The 16,080-nt window shown below is 40.3% G+C and overlaps 1 protein-coding gene across 2 annotated transcripts; it reads left to right on the top strand.

Annotated features, from left to right (window-relative positions):
• The first annotated feature begins 1,079 nt into the window (after nt 1-1,079).
• LOC127977657 (sterile alpha motif domain-containing protein 3-like) lies at nt 1,080-15,177 on the top strand. Of its 2 annotated transcripts, none has more exons than XM_052582643.1 (9): nt 1,080-2,070; nt 4,905-5,034; nt 5,217-5,405; nt 6,070-6,157; nt 6,559-6,702; nt 7,622-7,819; nt 7,915-8,077; nt 8,307-8,383; nt 14,758-15,177. In XM_052582643.1, the coding sequence occupies exons 1-9, from the start codon at nt 1,983-1,985 to the stop codon at nt 15,064-15,066; spliced, it is 1,386 nt and encodes a 461-aa protein (XP_052438603.1). In that variant the 5' UTR covers nt 1,080-1,982; the 3' UTR covers nt 15,067-15,177. The 2 variants fall into 2 exon arrangements, with proteins under 2 accessions (XP_052438603.1, XP_052438604.1); XM_052582644.1 differs by lacking the exon at nt 1,080-2,070 and adding an exon at nt 4,372-4,510.
• Nucleotides 15,178-16,080: the final 903 nt, after the last annotated feature.

Genomic DNA, 16,080 nt, shown 5'->3' with positions numbered 1-16,080 from the left:
TTCGTATTTAGGATACAGTAGGGTGAAGGAAGGTCAAGGATCATGGCCCTCAGGGGGTCATATGACCCCACAGGGGGTCGAATGACCCCTCACCAGCAGATTGTTAATGTGCTTGAGTAGCGTGGTACTCACAGCAAAACAGCATAATGCACATTTACTTTCACAATACAAGCGATACACACACACACACACACACACACACACACTCGCAAACAAGTTCATTCAGGGTTATCTGTTTTTTAATAATGTTCTCAAAGCATTAGCAGAAAAGAGTTATTTAGAAATTGCTTACGGAACATTTTATTTCTGAAACATTTTAGTTGGAAATTCATATAGCAATTTAATTTTTAGATGTTTCTACACTCTAAAAAATAATGGTTCTTCAGCGGTTCTTCAGGGGTTCTTTGTGGTGGATATGGTGCTATATAGCACCACTACCATTTAAAGAACCTGTTAAGCCCAGTTTGGTTCTTCAGCGGTTCTTCAGCGGTTCTTTGCGGTGGATATGGTGCTATATGGCACCACTGCCATGCAAATAACCTGTTAAGCCCCTAATTCTTAGTGATATTAGTTCTCTAATATCCTAAGTGTCTTAGCTTTAGTTGGTGATAGGATTAGAAAAATTACATTAAAATACTGTGATTTTCCTGAACACAAGGCACATATCAAAGGCCTCCACACAAGACTTTTTGACCACAGAAATTTTTTTGGTATGGATGTGAAGTCAGATATATACCGAAATTATGTCACAAACTTCAATAAAAACGTATATTCATATTCATCAATGCTTTTTGTTTGTGTAGGTATAGGCCTCAAATAATTAGCCTAAAATAAGTGAGAAGTTATGTTTAAAAACGTGTTTCAATTTCTACTTACAAAATGTGAAAATGTGTCAAGAATTTTTTAAGTTCAATAAAAAAAACTATATATTTTTTTTCCATAAATATATGTTATATATATAAAACATTTAAATTAAATTAACAAATATATTATATAATATATTATATATTTTTTTTATTATATATATATATATATATATAACATTTAAATTAAATTAACAAATATATTGTATGCGCCGAATAGCGTGCACTGTGCAGTTCAGGTGCACGTGAGCGAGGGCGAGCGCCGCATTCCTCAAAGAACACTCTAGAAAAACCGTTGGACTCGACGTCAATCAAAACCAGGACGACGACGACGAACACATTTCTAAAAAGAGACGGAAGATATCTTTCGAGGTGAGTGTCATAGCGCATACTGCGAGTGAAATATACAATAAACGTTAAGTTACTTGTCAGGGGAAACTTTTCATTGTATTTTGCAAAAGTTTTACCGTGTTTTGTGACATTAATGCTAAGATTAGTATCAGTCTACTGTTAGTTGACTGAGGAGCCTGACCAACCGTGTTGGCTAATAAATATGTTGTTTCACAAACACTGAACTGTATGTTAAGTTAAGTAACTTAAGTGTAAGTTAACTGGGGTCGTTCTTTTCTTGACTTTCTCCAGATATAAAGTTATAACACTACCGTTTAATATCTTTTCAAATCACTAATAGCGAAAAGTGGCAGGCTGTATCGCTAGCTGCATCGTTACCATGGATACTGTGTAGTCTTGTAACGTTAGTGTCTCGCCTGATAGTGTAGAGTCCATTTAAAGGATTAAGTTAGTTCACCTCAAAATGAAAATGTCCTGATAATTTACTAACCCCTATGTCATTCAAGATATCCATGTCTTTATTTCTTCAGTGGAAAACAAATAAAAAATTTTGAGGGATACACATTCAGACTTTATTGGCAACCAACTATCAAAATGTTCAAATAAGGTTCAAATGTCCGTGTCCAATCATAAAATACTGTCAACATGCTTAAATTTTTTAATTATTAATGTTTGTCATTACTGGGCTGCTGTAGATGGGTAATAGGCTTACATTCATCCTAGTGTTTTAATTTGTTTGTTTTGTTATTTTGTGTCTTTCTTCAGGTTATGACAGACTTCACAGGTTGGACTTCTGTCCAAGTTTGCCAGTGGTTGAAAGATATTGACTTGGGGGAATTCTGTGAAACTTTTGAGGGTGAGCTTCAAGTATTCTGTGATCAATGCACCAGTGCCCTAACTGCCATGTAAGAACAGTCTCTTACAACAAATACCTCAAACACCTGCAGTATTTCCATGAGAATGAGCCACATTTCTTTGTTGTATGTGGCCACGATGGGTGCCAAAAAAGGTACAAAAGAGTAAGTTCTTTACGTGTCCATGTTTTTCGGAATCATAAAATCGTGAGAGACGCAGAGGATTCAGAGAACAATCAGGAGATTCCAGGCACCTCACCTACTTTTAATGATTTCGAGGAAACTTTTGATTCTGAAGAACCAAATATCTCTTTTTCTGAAAAAATATGTGGTTTCAGATCACTAATTGAGAGACATTTTGCATTGTTTTGTTTAAAACTTCAAGAAAAGCACATCCTCCCAAAAACTGTTCGGCATACTATTACTCATGAAGTGAAAATACTCATTGAACTTTTTAATGAACAGTCCCAGGACCTTCTTAAGTTCTGTTTAGAAGAAACAAATATCAATATTGACAATCATTCAAACTTGAAGTCCTTGGTTGAAGACAACCTTTTTGGGAAGTGTTTTGATGTTATTGCATCAGACTTTCAGTTTGAGAGATACTGTATAAGAGAGTTTGGGTTAATTGAACCAGTAGAGTATTTACTCGGATTTGACTCGACAGGAAGAAAAGAGACTTTCCAGTATATTCCCATTTTGGAAGTTTTAAAAAATATTCTGAAAAGAGATGATGTTTTTCCTTATGTTGTGGAAGACACAGTTTTTGATGGTGAAACACTTAAAGACTTCACAGATGGATTAATTTTTCAGCAGCACGCCTTTTTTGATGGATCTGAGACACAGCTGAGGCTCCAGTTATATACTGATGAATTTGAAATTGTAAATTGTTTAGGATCCAAAAGGCAGATCCACAAAATTTTAAGTGTCTACTTTGTTCTTGGAAATATTCCTCTGAAGTATCGTTCCAGTCTTCAAAATATACATGTGGCTGTACTTGTCAGAAACCGATTGCTTCAGAAGTATAGTTACGAGCAAATTTTGGATCCTCTTCTTCGTGACCTTTGTGAACTTCAGTGCCGTGGTGTATCAGTTGACATTGATGACAAGTCCTGTGTTTTCAAAGGCTCCGTGATTTCCATTTGTGCTGACAATTTATCAGCCCATTCCTTGGCTGGTTTCAATACTTGCTTTAGTCAAGGACGGATCTGTCGTTTCTGTCTATGTCACCACCGTGACATTGGTAACAAAACTGAGGAAAGTGAGTGTATTCTCCGGACTCCTGACACACACTGTAGACATTTACAAGTGCCAGATGGTAAAACTTTGTATGGTGTTACTGGACGCTGCCCTTTTGATAAACTGCCTCATTTTGAGGTTACTGAATCCTTTCCGCCTGACTTGATGCATGATATTCTTGAAGGTGTCATCCCACAGGTTCTGAAATTAGTCTTGCTAAATCTTACCCGTGAAAGGCTGGTAACAGTGCAACAGTTTAATGACCAGCTACAACAGTTCCCCTTTGGACAAAATGATATAACTCACAGGCCTGTTTTGCTGAAGCCATCTGCTCTGCAGCAAGGTGCCATCCCAGGAAAAGCTGTTGAAAAACTGACCCTTTTCCGACTCTTACCTTTTTTAATTGGAAGCTCCATCCCTCAGGACAACACTTACTGGGCTCTTTATTTGCTATTTAGATCTATATGTGACATAGTACTGGCACCTGTGATCAAAACAAGTTGGTTGAGTCCATTGTCTGCTCTCATCACAGAATTTCTGAAGAATTTTCAGAAGCTTTTCCCTGACAAATTCACTCCAAAGATTCACTTTCTGGTTCACTATCCTCGATTAATCAAACAACATGGTCCACTGAGAGCACATTGGTGTCTCAGGTATGAGGCCAAACACCTGTACTTTAAACGCCTTTCATCAATTGTAAACAATTACCAGAATATTGCAAAGACTTTGGCAAAGCGCTATCAAATGCGCCAGTGTTGGGAAGCACAATCAACTGGACACCATGTCTCGGAAGATGTCCCGTACTCTTTAATAGAGATACGTTTGAATGCACTACCCTCTCAGCTTAGAGAGATTATTGCAGAGGACTCTGCTGAACTGAATGATACACTCTGGAAAACCAAACAAGTGATATATGACAGAGTCAAATACACCACTGGAGACTTCTTGATCCTTGACCTTGTGCATGCTGAGGAAATCCCAGTTTTTTTGAAAGTTCTACATATTGTTAAGTACCACAGTCAGTGGAAATTGTGCGGAAGACTCTACCAAACTTGGTGCTTCTCTGAGCATCTGCATGCCTATGGTGTCCGATCAACAACTCAGTGGGTGGCCATTACACCTGGGGAGGAAACTGACTTCCATGCCCTTGACGCATACACAGATCAAGAGGACAACCTGTTCATCACACTGCTTCATCGCCCTGTGAGATATACTAAGTTATTTGTAATTTCAACTTGATTTAAATTTAGGCTAATGATTTGTTGGATTTCAGTGATGAACAGAATCAGAATCTTGTTGTTAGCGATGCAATGTGCTAGTCAAGCTTTAATTTGTGATTAACCAATACCACTCAACCTATACCATGATATTTTTCCAATGGTCTCCTGAAAGGAGAGTTGCAAGGTTATAAATTTGATAAGCTACAACATGTTTCATTTAGCTTTGATTGCAGCAATTGATCAACAGAATACACATTTTTCACAAGATTTTGTCACTTCCTGGAATGTAGCAAGGCAAGGTCTAATTGGTAAATTCATAACAATGCTTGCTATTTATTGAACCTCTCCTTCTTAATTAAATGCTTTTTTGATTCTAGAACATGAGATAGATGGAGCCACTCTTGCTGTTATCTCAGAGAGGATGTCTGAGAGGCTCTTTCCGGTCATTCGCAAACAGAGTCTGTTTCTGACCCAGTTGGAGAAACTTAAAAGCACACCAATGAGCAGGTAATCAGAATGGTATCCCATACGCCAAAACACAATCACTGTGCCCACTCTTTTACATTGATGTTCATGGTAGGTGCGCCGTATATTTTCCTGCTTTTTTGTCCTTTACCAATCACACCTATGAATTTGATAAGTCTCTTATTGAATTTCCCTTTTCTTGCTCAAATTTTATTTCTCTGTAGAGAGAACCCTCCAAGAAACATTGATAACTCCAGCCAAGCACAGTCCGGTCCAGATACCTCTTTAGTTTTTCCAACAGTGCTGAGGATGGCCATAGACAGAAGAGATTCTGATCTGAAGAGTGCAAGTAAAACAAAACTACGGAGTCTACTGATCCAGTCTCTTTTTGACCACCTCAGTAAGAAAACAATGTAAGTTGCTACTACTTGTGCCTTTCTAGCTTGATAAATGCTTGATTAATTGCACTGCAACAAATACAATATCAATACACGATTCTTGCCAGACGTACATAAGGGTTATATGTAACAAATAGTAGAAATCTCCTGTTGTTGTTGTTGTTTTTTTCTTGGTTGCCTGGTTGCGCATATTTAGTGTGAAAAAAAGTGAACGTACAGGCCATACTATGTGTCATGTTTAAACCAACATTGTAAACATAATCATAGATGACGCCACAGGTTTTTATTTAAAAGAAAGAAAGTTGCCTGTGTATGTATCTAGGCCTAGGCAATTTATATTCTCAATACTTATTAAATTAAAATTAATATTACTTTATTGGATTTGTACTAGTTACTTGAATGCAATAACTTAATCGATCAGACTAAATTTGACATGGTCGAACCTGTTACGGCAAGCAATAATATTTTTAAGGATGGCCTAAATGCAAATTGAGGAAATGAGGAAACTATCCAGACACAGGTGGATGAAGGTTAACTAATCAGTGACTAATGAGAACAGGTACAGACTAGACAGAGCATATTTGTGACAATGTTCCCTTACCTTAGAATTCTCAGTGTGTAGTTGCTATGGCTGGTATAGTTACTAACAACTAGTATGCTTTTCTCCTTCTAATGTTAGGTACCCAACTCATCTTCAATACATTGAGCTTCTGTCAAATGTGATAATGGATTACCCATATCTAAGGGAAAGTATTGGGCCTGGATATGTAAGTTTTCAATTGTATGTAATGTTCTTCAAAATGAGTTCATAGTTTTTTCAAATGAATAATAATAATTAGAAATGAATTATTGGGGATACCAGTTTTTTTGTCAAGAATACACTTTCTAGTAGGTCCATTTGGTATTTTATTTCATGGCAGTAAACTGTTTTATGAGGAAGAAAGCTCTGTATTTTCATGATGCGTTTAGGAAATTCTAAAAGGCTTTTAAATTTATAAGTCAAACTCTTCAAGAACATACTGCAAGTATGCATATACCCAAAATGCACCTGGTCAAAAAATTGTGTATACAACAAAATAAACTTGCTCCATAGGTTTTTGCAATGAGGCTGACTGTTAGCATGAAGGTAAATGTTTCATTAAAAACTACAATCTCTTGTTGTTTCAAGGATGCCCTGCTTGAATCACTCAGAAATAAGTTTAAGAAGGAAAGGCAGCCTCTTGTTGCCAACAATGAAATACAGCGACTGAAAGAGAGATGGGCAAGAAGGAAGCGACCTCTTCAGACAGCGGAAGCTTATCCAAGTACCATGGTAAAAATCTTGAATTTGGCAGTAAACTTTGTATAATTGCAATTTCTGCGATAATCCATGGACATCATCGTCATTTTAAAGGATTAAAAATGGCAAGGCCTGCAAAATATCTGTTCAAATCCTGTCTTCATATTTTCAGCCCTTGAAATTAATTCAGTTTTACAGTATGAACATCACATGAAATATGAAAAGCAATATTATATGGAAATCAATATTTGGACATAATGAAAAGTATTATTCAATGGCATTATCTATACTTAAAACAGTGATACATTTTGAAAAATAAAACTTGTGATTTGCTTATACCTGATCCTTCTGCTATTACGAAAACATTTGGCTGTTTATAGCATTATCTCTTTTAATGTGAAAAAAACACTAAATAATAATTTTAACGATGTATTGCCATAAAAAAATTATTCATACCCACCTATTAAATTAACTTTTTTTGCATTCAGTCCTTATTTAAACATAACGTGCATCTTAAAGGCCATACTTTCACTGATTGCTTTATTATTAAGAAACTTGGCATTGTGCTGCATCCTTTTTCCAGACTCCAATACTCTCCAGGAGGACAATCATTTTGGCCTTCAAAAACCCTGATAAATGTTATTTTCCAAAATGGGAAGCTAATAGTATAATAAGATGCATCTTATGTTCTACTAAAGAAATGATTGTATTGTGTATATAGTGTAATTTGTGACTACAGGCCAATGTCATGCCAAAATTTACAGTTAACTCGAACCTGGTTCCAACGAGTTGATTGGTCACTGTAAATTTCAACTGAGAATATTTTGGCTTTTTTGTAGTTATAAATAAGTCTATGCAGAATGACCATTGGTCCTTTTCCCCTCATATTTTTAAAGTCGCTGCTCCCAATGTTGTAGTTTGAGAGTTTGTAACAATTTAACTACCCCAATAGGTTGATGCAGGAGAAGATGAAAGAAGCATCAGGGAACATCTCCGAGTAATAAAGGAGGAAACCGAGAAGCTTAGACCAAACTTGGAGCTTCTTAAAGAAAGGATGGCGCTGATAAAAATCTACCGGAGACACTTTGTGTCTAACCACAGCACGGAGGAGATTATCTCTAAATTTCCATGTTTCAGACTGGCCAAAATGGTAAGTACAGTAGTGTATTAATTTCCTCCATAGTTATGACTTATGACTAACAAGTTATGACTGTCTTTTCTACTTTGCCTTCATCTTAACATAAGCTCCTTTGGGATCTGAGAGACCGTACCAACGTTGATGTGGACCAACAGATTCTCTCTCAGCTCTCGGTAATGGCACCTAAAATCCTTCAAGTTTCACGGAGTCCCCTGATGGAGAAGTTCAGGTGTGTGGTTGATGACTGTGAAGATGGCAGACTGAAAAAAGGTAATTAAATCTGCACTGCTTAGATTTTCTGTGTATCACTGTCTGACACCCATATCTGCCTGAGATCATACGTTCCTGCATGTATCTGTCTTGTGTAATAATAAAGACTAATTTCTAGTTTATTAAAGGTAGTAATAATTACTGTCTTGGTAACTAATTGAAAAACAAAGAAAACTAGATAAAAGCATCCACCCATGTTATGTTAACCTAATTCTTGTTTTATTTAAAGGACTACAGTTGGAAGCAGCTATTCTGCTCTTGCCTGCACTGTTTAAGGAGGACCCGGGGTTGCTGTTTGAAGTTGAGGTGAGGCATGAACAACAGTTGACTGAGTGTAAAGCAAGTCTAATTAAAGCACTACAATTATTGCTCATTTTGCTGTGCAAATGACTTCAATGCAAACATTAGTTTTTGTTTGCTGGTCTACACAAACTATGCTGTCAAAGTTAAGAGAAAATTACATTAATTTTCAGTTAATGGCCAAAAGTATGAGCAGTTGTATGACAGGAGTTAAAATTAATTATAAAACTGATAGTTCCGGTCCTTGATTCTGATTGGTTAAGCGTTGTAAATTACTCAACAAACATATACCTGTGACTTAATTACTTTAAAGGTACATTGTGTAGTTTAAGTGTATTATTAGCTAAAATCAATGTCTTTATAATTATAAAACGGTTAGTTCCAATCCTTGATTCTGATTGGTCAATAGCTGTGTTTTATTGCACGATAAAACGGCTATGAACACTTCAACCAATGGTTCTCTATATTACTACAACACCCATAGCAACCACTCTTGGCAACCTAAACACATGTTTGTGTCACGCTGTCTAGTCTCTGTTTCCCTGGGTGTCCACTAGTGGGCTCACTTCCCCTTAGGCACTTCACCGTAGGCACTAGAAATCCTCTAGTCTGGTCCTGTCTTCACAGTAATTGCACTCCTGTTAATTGCACCAGGTGCAGCAACTCTAGTGTCATTAGTCTCCCTATATATTCCAGTCTTTTCCTGTTGTTTGTACGGAGTCCTTACCCTTCGTGTGTCCAGCATTCTCGTCCCCCGAGATTCTTCCTGTCTGCTCGTCCTCTGAGTCCTCTCATATTCCGAGTCCCTTTTCCTGTCCCTTTCCTTTGTTTGTTTTGTTTGGACTGTCTTTTTGGTTTTGACTTTGGCTGTATTTGACAAAAGATTTGGATTACCTTTTTATTAAAATACCTGCAATTGGATCTCTCGCTATCCCTGTGTCTCTCTGGGTACACGATCGTCACAGAAGGACTCCATCAAACAGATCTAGCGGTATGTCCTTTCATGTCTCCTCTCCAGCCAGTATGGTGGAACGGAGGGCGAAATACATTAAGTTAACCACCTTCTGCCAAGAGGGCAATGATGTGGGTGCCATGGCGCTGGTGTTCTGGTCCCTGGCCGAGGGCATGGGGTACAATGACGCGGCCCTTAAAGGGGGGGTGAAATGCTCATTTTCACTCAATCTCCTGTTAATCTTGAGTACCTATAGAGTAGTACTCCATCCTTCATATCTCCAAAAAGTCTTTAGTTTTATTATATTTATAAGAGAAAGATAGTCGTACCGTTTTTTCCGGAGAAAGATAGTCATACAGTTTTTTTTTTTTCTGAAAAACACGAGCGGCTGGAGGCGTGAAGTGTGGGCGGAGCTAAAGAATCACGAGCGCGAGTAGGCTTTTGCGTTGAGAGCGTCTGGAAACTGTGACATTACCGTGAGGAAAAAAACATCATCCAAAACAAACCATGGCTAACAGTCAGATTCAGCCGTATATTTATGATCCAGAATCAGATCAGATCAGACTATATTACAGCAGGACGTCTCTATGTGGTATGTATTGAAACTGTATATATCTTAGCGATTTTTGGAAAATGACTAAGTTCCACTTTTTGTCGTCTTTCTTTTTTTTTCTTTAAATGTGGGAAGTGCAGTTTGATGCCAACATCGCATGTTGTTTACTTGATGTGCTTACGCCCCGATAGTTAAGTTAATAACACAGAGATATTTGAAGCAGTTTTACTCACCGCCTGCGGTTCCAACACATGATCGTGACCCTTTTTCGTTTGGACTGCATCATCCTTAAGAAATAAACAATGTGCAAATCCGGCGTCAAACTGGGCCTTGTTTGTAAAACAAGCATCTTCGAAATGCAGGGAAAAACACAAACACTTGCACAACTCCGTTGATGCTCTGTAAAAATAAACTCCATCCACTGGTAAACTGTGCGGGGTTGTCTTGCCCTGGCAACCAAAAACACACTTCTTTTGTGACATTTCGCTCTCTCGCTCTGGTCAGTGAATATCTCTGCTCTGCTCTAAGGGCGCGCGCGCTCTTCCGGGAGAAGTGCCCTTAGGACCCATATAAGGAAATTCCGCTCCATCTAACGTCACACAGACCCATACTCGAAAAAAACTTTCCGAAACTTATGACAAACCGGTTGTTTATGTTGTTTAACATGGGAATCCAACTCTTTAACAGTGTAAAAAACTCTGTATGCATGAAATAGCATTTCACCCCCCCTTTAAGGACTATTGTAATACTGGACTGGATGACTCGGTTCCTCAGAAGGAACTGGATCAATTGGACACATTCGGGTTCTGGGAGTTTGTGTGCTACTTGCAGCATCGGCGTCCGTGGGATGCCCCAGCCACTCCTGTCTCTTCCGGTAGGATGGCCGCCAGCCCAGCGCCACTGCCAAAGATGGCCGCCAGCCCAGCGTCACAGCACAAGGTGGCCGCCAGCCCAGCACCATGATGCAAGATGGCCGCTGGCCCAGTGCCACTGTCCAAGATGGCTGCCGGCCCAGCGCCACTGACCAAAATGGCCGCCGGTCCAGCGCCACGGCCCAAGATGGCTGCCGGTCCAGAGTTATGGCACAAGATGGCTGCTTATCTATCGCCTCTGTACCTGATAACAGCCACAATTGACCCTCCAGAGTCAAGTCAGGTTCCTGTTGACCTTCCAGAGTCGAGTCAGGTCCTTGTGGACCCTCAAGAGTCAGGGTTAATCACCGTCGACCTTCCAGAGTCAGGGCTAGTTCCTGTTGACCTTCCAGAGTCGAGTCAGATGCCCGTTGAATTTCCAGAGTTGAGTCAGGTTCCGATTGACCCTCATAAGTCGAGTCAGATGCTCGTGGACCCTCCAGAGTCGAGTCAGGTGCTCGTGGACCCTCCAGAGTCAGGGTTAGTCACCGTAGACCTTCCAGAGTCAGGGCTAGTGACCATCGACTTTCCAGAGTCAGGGTCAGTCACTGTCAACCTTTCAGAGTCAGGGTTAGTTCGTGTTGACCTTCCAGAGTCGAGCCAGGGACTCGTGGACCCTCCAGAGTCGAGGCAGGTGCTCGTGGACCCTCCAGGTCAGGGTTAGTCACCATTGACCTTCCAGAGTCAGGGTTAGTCCCCTTTGACCTTCCAGAATCAGGGCTAGTCACCGTTGACCTTCCAGAGTCAGGGCTAGTTACCGTGGACCTTCCAGAGTCAAGGCTAGTCACCGTTGATCTTCAAGGACAGAGTCAAGTCACCGGTGACCTTCAAGGACAGAGTCAAGTCACCGGTGACCTTCAAGGACAGAGTCAAGTCACCGGTGACCTTCAAGGACAGAGTCAAGTCACCGGTGACCTTCAAGGACAGAGTCAAGTCACCAGGGACCTTCAAGGACAGAGTCAAGTCACCGGTGACCTTCAAGGACAGAGTCAAGTCACCAGTGACCTTCAAGAACAGAGTCAAGTCACCAGGGTTCTTCATGGGAGAATTCAAGTCACCACTGATCTTCATGAACAAAGGCAAGTCACCATTGATCTTCATGAACAAATACAAGTCACCAATGATCTTCATGAACAAATGCAAGTCACCAATAATCTTCATGAGCAAAGTCAAGTCAGCACCGATCTTCTGGAATCCAGTATAAACACCATGGGATTATCAGAGTCTCGTCACTTCTCTATGGAACTACCAGAGCCTCTTCACGTCTCTGATGAACTACCAGAACCGTTCCACGTCTCTGCTGAACTACCAGAATCTCTCCTCGCCTCTGCGGAACTTCCAGAGACTCGTCATGTCTCAGTCAAACTCTCTGAGCACCCGACTGTTCCTGTTGTGGCCACGGAGGCTACCCTTAACATGCTCATGTTCTATGTTTCAGACTTGCCCAACCAGACTTGTCCTCCTGTTGGTTCGGCCGCACGGATGTGGTGGTCTTCTGCTCCGCCCTGGGGGCTTTCTGCCTCGACCACAAGGATGTGGTGGTCTTCTGCTCTGCCGTGGGGGGCATCTTGTTCAACCACACGGACGTGGTGGTCTTCTGTTCCGCCCTGGGGGGCTTCCACCCTGACCACACGGTTGTGGTGGTCTTCTGCTCCGCCCTGGGGGGCGTCTGGTTCGGCCGCACGGTTGTGGTGGTCTTCTGCTCCACCCTGGGGGACTCCGATCTCGACCATACGGATGTGGTGGTCTTCTGCTCTGCCCTGGGGGGCACCCGTTCTGACCACACGGTTGTGGTGGTCTTCTGCTCCGCCCTGGGGGGCTTCCGTCCCGACCACACGGTTATGGTGGTCTTCTGCTCCGCCCTGGGGGGCTTCCGCCCTGACTACATGGTTGTGGTGGTCTTCTGTTCCTCCCTGGTGGGCGTCACGTGATGTCCTTCTTGGACTTTTTGTGTTTTTTTTTTTTTTTTTTGTTCTCCTGTCTGTGTCTTTCTGTTTCCTCCTATGGACCTGGCCCTCCGTCCCTCCCCCTGATCCTCCGCCGGTCCACCACCCTCCAGGACTCCTTGTTTTGTGTTGCACTTCTCTTGTCTCTGTTTCCCCATTTTACCTGGTCGTCTTGTCTCTGTTTCCCCATTCTACCTGGTCCTCTTGTCTCTGTTTTACCATTTTATCTGGCCCTCCGTCCCTCCCCCTGATCCTCCACCGCTCCACCTCCCTCCTGGTCTCTTTGTGTCTTTGGTTTTCCCTTGGACACAACACAACTGCGTTGCGACAGGTTTAGTCTGTCTAGTGCCTATACAGGACATTTGAACTCTGTGTCAGTACCTCACAGACCAGACGGGGATTTATCATGTCGTGTTGTGCTGCATCCAGTGTAGCATCACTGATTATAATGAGTATTTTGTCACGCTGCGTCACTCGCGTCCGTTAGACAGGGTGTATAGCCTAAATAAGAAAGTTAAATACACCCTGTCTAACGGACGCGAGCGACGCAGCGCGACAAAATACTCATTATAAGCATTATTTCTTTGATATTTATTTTAGTGTTTTGCAGGCGGCGTTCACTGACAGAGTGCTCAAATAAACACGAACTGACGAGTTAAATAGGATGTGTTAGATGAGTGATTTCTAGACGTGCATACATATAAATATATCCTGTATATAGGCCTAATATAGCCTATATAAATTATATTACATGCATGCACAGTTTAAGTCAGCTTTAATCACCTTTTTTGGTAATTCCATGAACACTGCTTGCATAGTTTATTTCGCAGTTTGATATGAAAGGATACGCACAAAGGAAGCGCGCACCGTCTTTGAGCACAGGACCGTCTGCGTTCGCTTAACTTGCACCTGATAATAAAGTGAAGTGGAGCGCGTGTCTGAAACGTTTCCTGTTCAGTCATTCTGACTGCGAATGAATAAATTCACTTCTTGTCATGAGAAAAAGTGACAGAAGCAGCAGTTGTGAGTGGATGGCCATCCCTGCCACCGTCGTAATATAATTTGAATACGTTAAACTGGAAAAAAATGATCGCTTTCGTTAATGAGCAAATTTTGACACTAATGTTTTATATGTTTTATATATATATATATATATATAGAAAGTGAGAAAGTGAGAAAGTGAGTGTACTTGCATTTACAGTAGACATGTAGACATGTATTCAGGAGAGTCCTATATTCGTAATAAAATAATCCGTTTGAATGTCTGCTGCGATTACCTTGTCCTTTTAACACAACGTTAAGGGGTTTTCTCATGCCTATAGTCATGTCAGTTCCATCTTCCTTCCTCGTGATAACAAGTTTGACTCAGAGCCTTCCAATATAAACGTCCTTCTCTACCGATTCCAGATGACTCACTCATAAAGACAGTCTTTGCCTCCATCTTTTGGCAAAATAATATATGTAACTTCTGTTGCTGTTTACGGCTGGACAGGGACTTTTTTTTTTTCAGCAGAAGGAATGCTTTTAGTGATTTTACTTCATGAAAGTTGAATAGATACACATTTTTCGCCTTTAATATTGGTATTGTGTGGCAACCGTTTTATAAAAGCAATAAGGTACTCGAGGCAAGTGCTGTTTTGTGATTCCTACACAGTGTACCTAATAATATTACTGCGCAAGTGCTGTTTGTCACGGTCTTTGCTGCTGCATATGTTGCTTAGTAACCTCTTTAAAACCACATTGCTTGGCAGATGAATAAATGTGTAATTTTTTGTTGCTGGTTTTTATTTTGTGAATAAAATATTAAAATATTTTTATGGAGTAAGTTTTATAAATGCAATAAGTTCTTTGAATCCATGTTTTACATTGGATGTAGAACAGCAAGGGGGTTTTAGGCACTCCGCTCCTTAAATTCACAAAAACAACTGCTTCAATGGGCTTACTGTTTTATTCAACTATTTAAGGTTTGCCTTTCAAATAAATGAAGATGGTTAATGCTATTATCCCTTCTCCCCCAGGGCCATGCTCAGACCTGCCCTCCTGACACACCAACACCTAAAATGGTGCTCAAAGGCTGCAGGGAGGGTAATCCCATGCAATACGACCACATTGTCGTCATGTTGGATGGCCAGTCCATTACTGAGGAGAGTGAGGACATCTCAATGGCACTGGGCCTCATCCTTTGCACATATTTTCTGTTTGGGATCCAATATCCTAAAGGACTGAAAAAGACACTGACCTTCCTGGAGTGCATTGTCTTAAAAATGAAGGATGCAGCCGGACTTCCCGTCACAATTAAAAGAGTGTACAGCTCAATCTGTGCATAGAGTCTCTCTGTCTCTCTCTCATATTCCATTTTCTATTTTTTCAGCCAGTGTTGTTAGTTAAAAAGCACTGATTATATTTGCAACTAAAATAAATGAATTAAACTGTTAAAAGTGTAATGTATTTTCTTTATCAGTAAGCTTTTAGTACAGGGTTTTGAATCTTTCAATCCATGATTTGGTATAAAATCGTCATTTAGAAGCATATTGACTCAAACATTGAAGTATAATGATATGATAATGGCCTACTACCTAAAAAAAAGTTTCTATAAAGCACTATTTGACAAATGTGCTGTGAAGCTTAAGTGCCATTAATGCCAAAAGAGGTTCCCCTATAACGACCCAAAGAACCAATGTGGAGCGCCATTTTTGTTGAAGAAATTGTAAACAATCAAGGTGCTTTATGGCACCTCTTATGGTTCTACATAGCACCATTTGACAAAGGTGCTGTATAGCACCTTTAAAGATAAGTGCTATATGGCACTTAAAGTGGTTCCCCTATGATTACGAGCCAAAGAACCACTTTTAGTGCTATTTAGCACCTTTTCTTTTTAGAGTGTACAGTACATTCAGAGAACTTAGAAAATGAGAAAATTAGAAATAACATTCATCGGTTGCTACACAAGAGGTCATCGGATGCTACATGCACTTTTTTTTTAATGTGCATGTTTGCAAAACCTTCTTAGAACATACAGTATTTTGTTAGCTGGGAACTTGACAGGCAACTCTGCAGCCACTCTGCATTACACACGCCTTAAATGTGATTTTCTTGTGTGGTTTCGGTAACTCACAGTGATGGCTGGTAGAACAATCACAATTTCAATCAAGTTGGGACCCCCACCGGAACGCGATTTCAAATGGAATGTAATCTCAATAAGCCTTTTCATTTTATTAATATTTTTATTGTACTGGGTCCCATATTTGCCTATTTATCCTATTCATTTCTGATGTGAGAATAAAATGAGCATGCAAGGGATCAGTATTCAAGCCTCTGATGTGAGAGCTGCTTTATGAACA

The sequence above is a fragment of the Carassius gibelio genome, chromosome B18, assembly GCF_023724105.1.
Source record: "Carassius gibelio isolate Cgi1373 ecotype wild population from Czech Republic chromosome B18, carGib1.2-hapl.c, whole genome shotgun sequence".
Lineage (NCBI taxonomy): Eukaryota > Metazoa > Chordata > Actinopteri > Cypriniformes > Cyprinidae > Carassius > Carassius gibelio.
The sequence above is the reverse complement of the archived record's forward strand: the minus strand, read 5'-3'. Positions and strand labels throughout refer to the sequence as shown.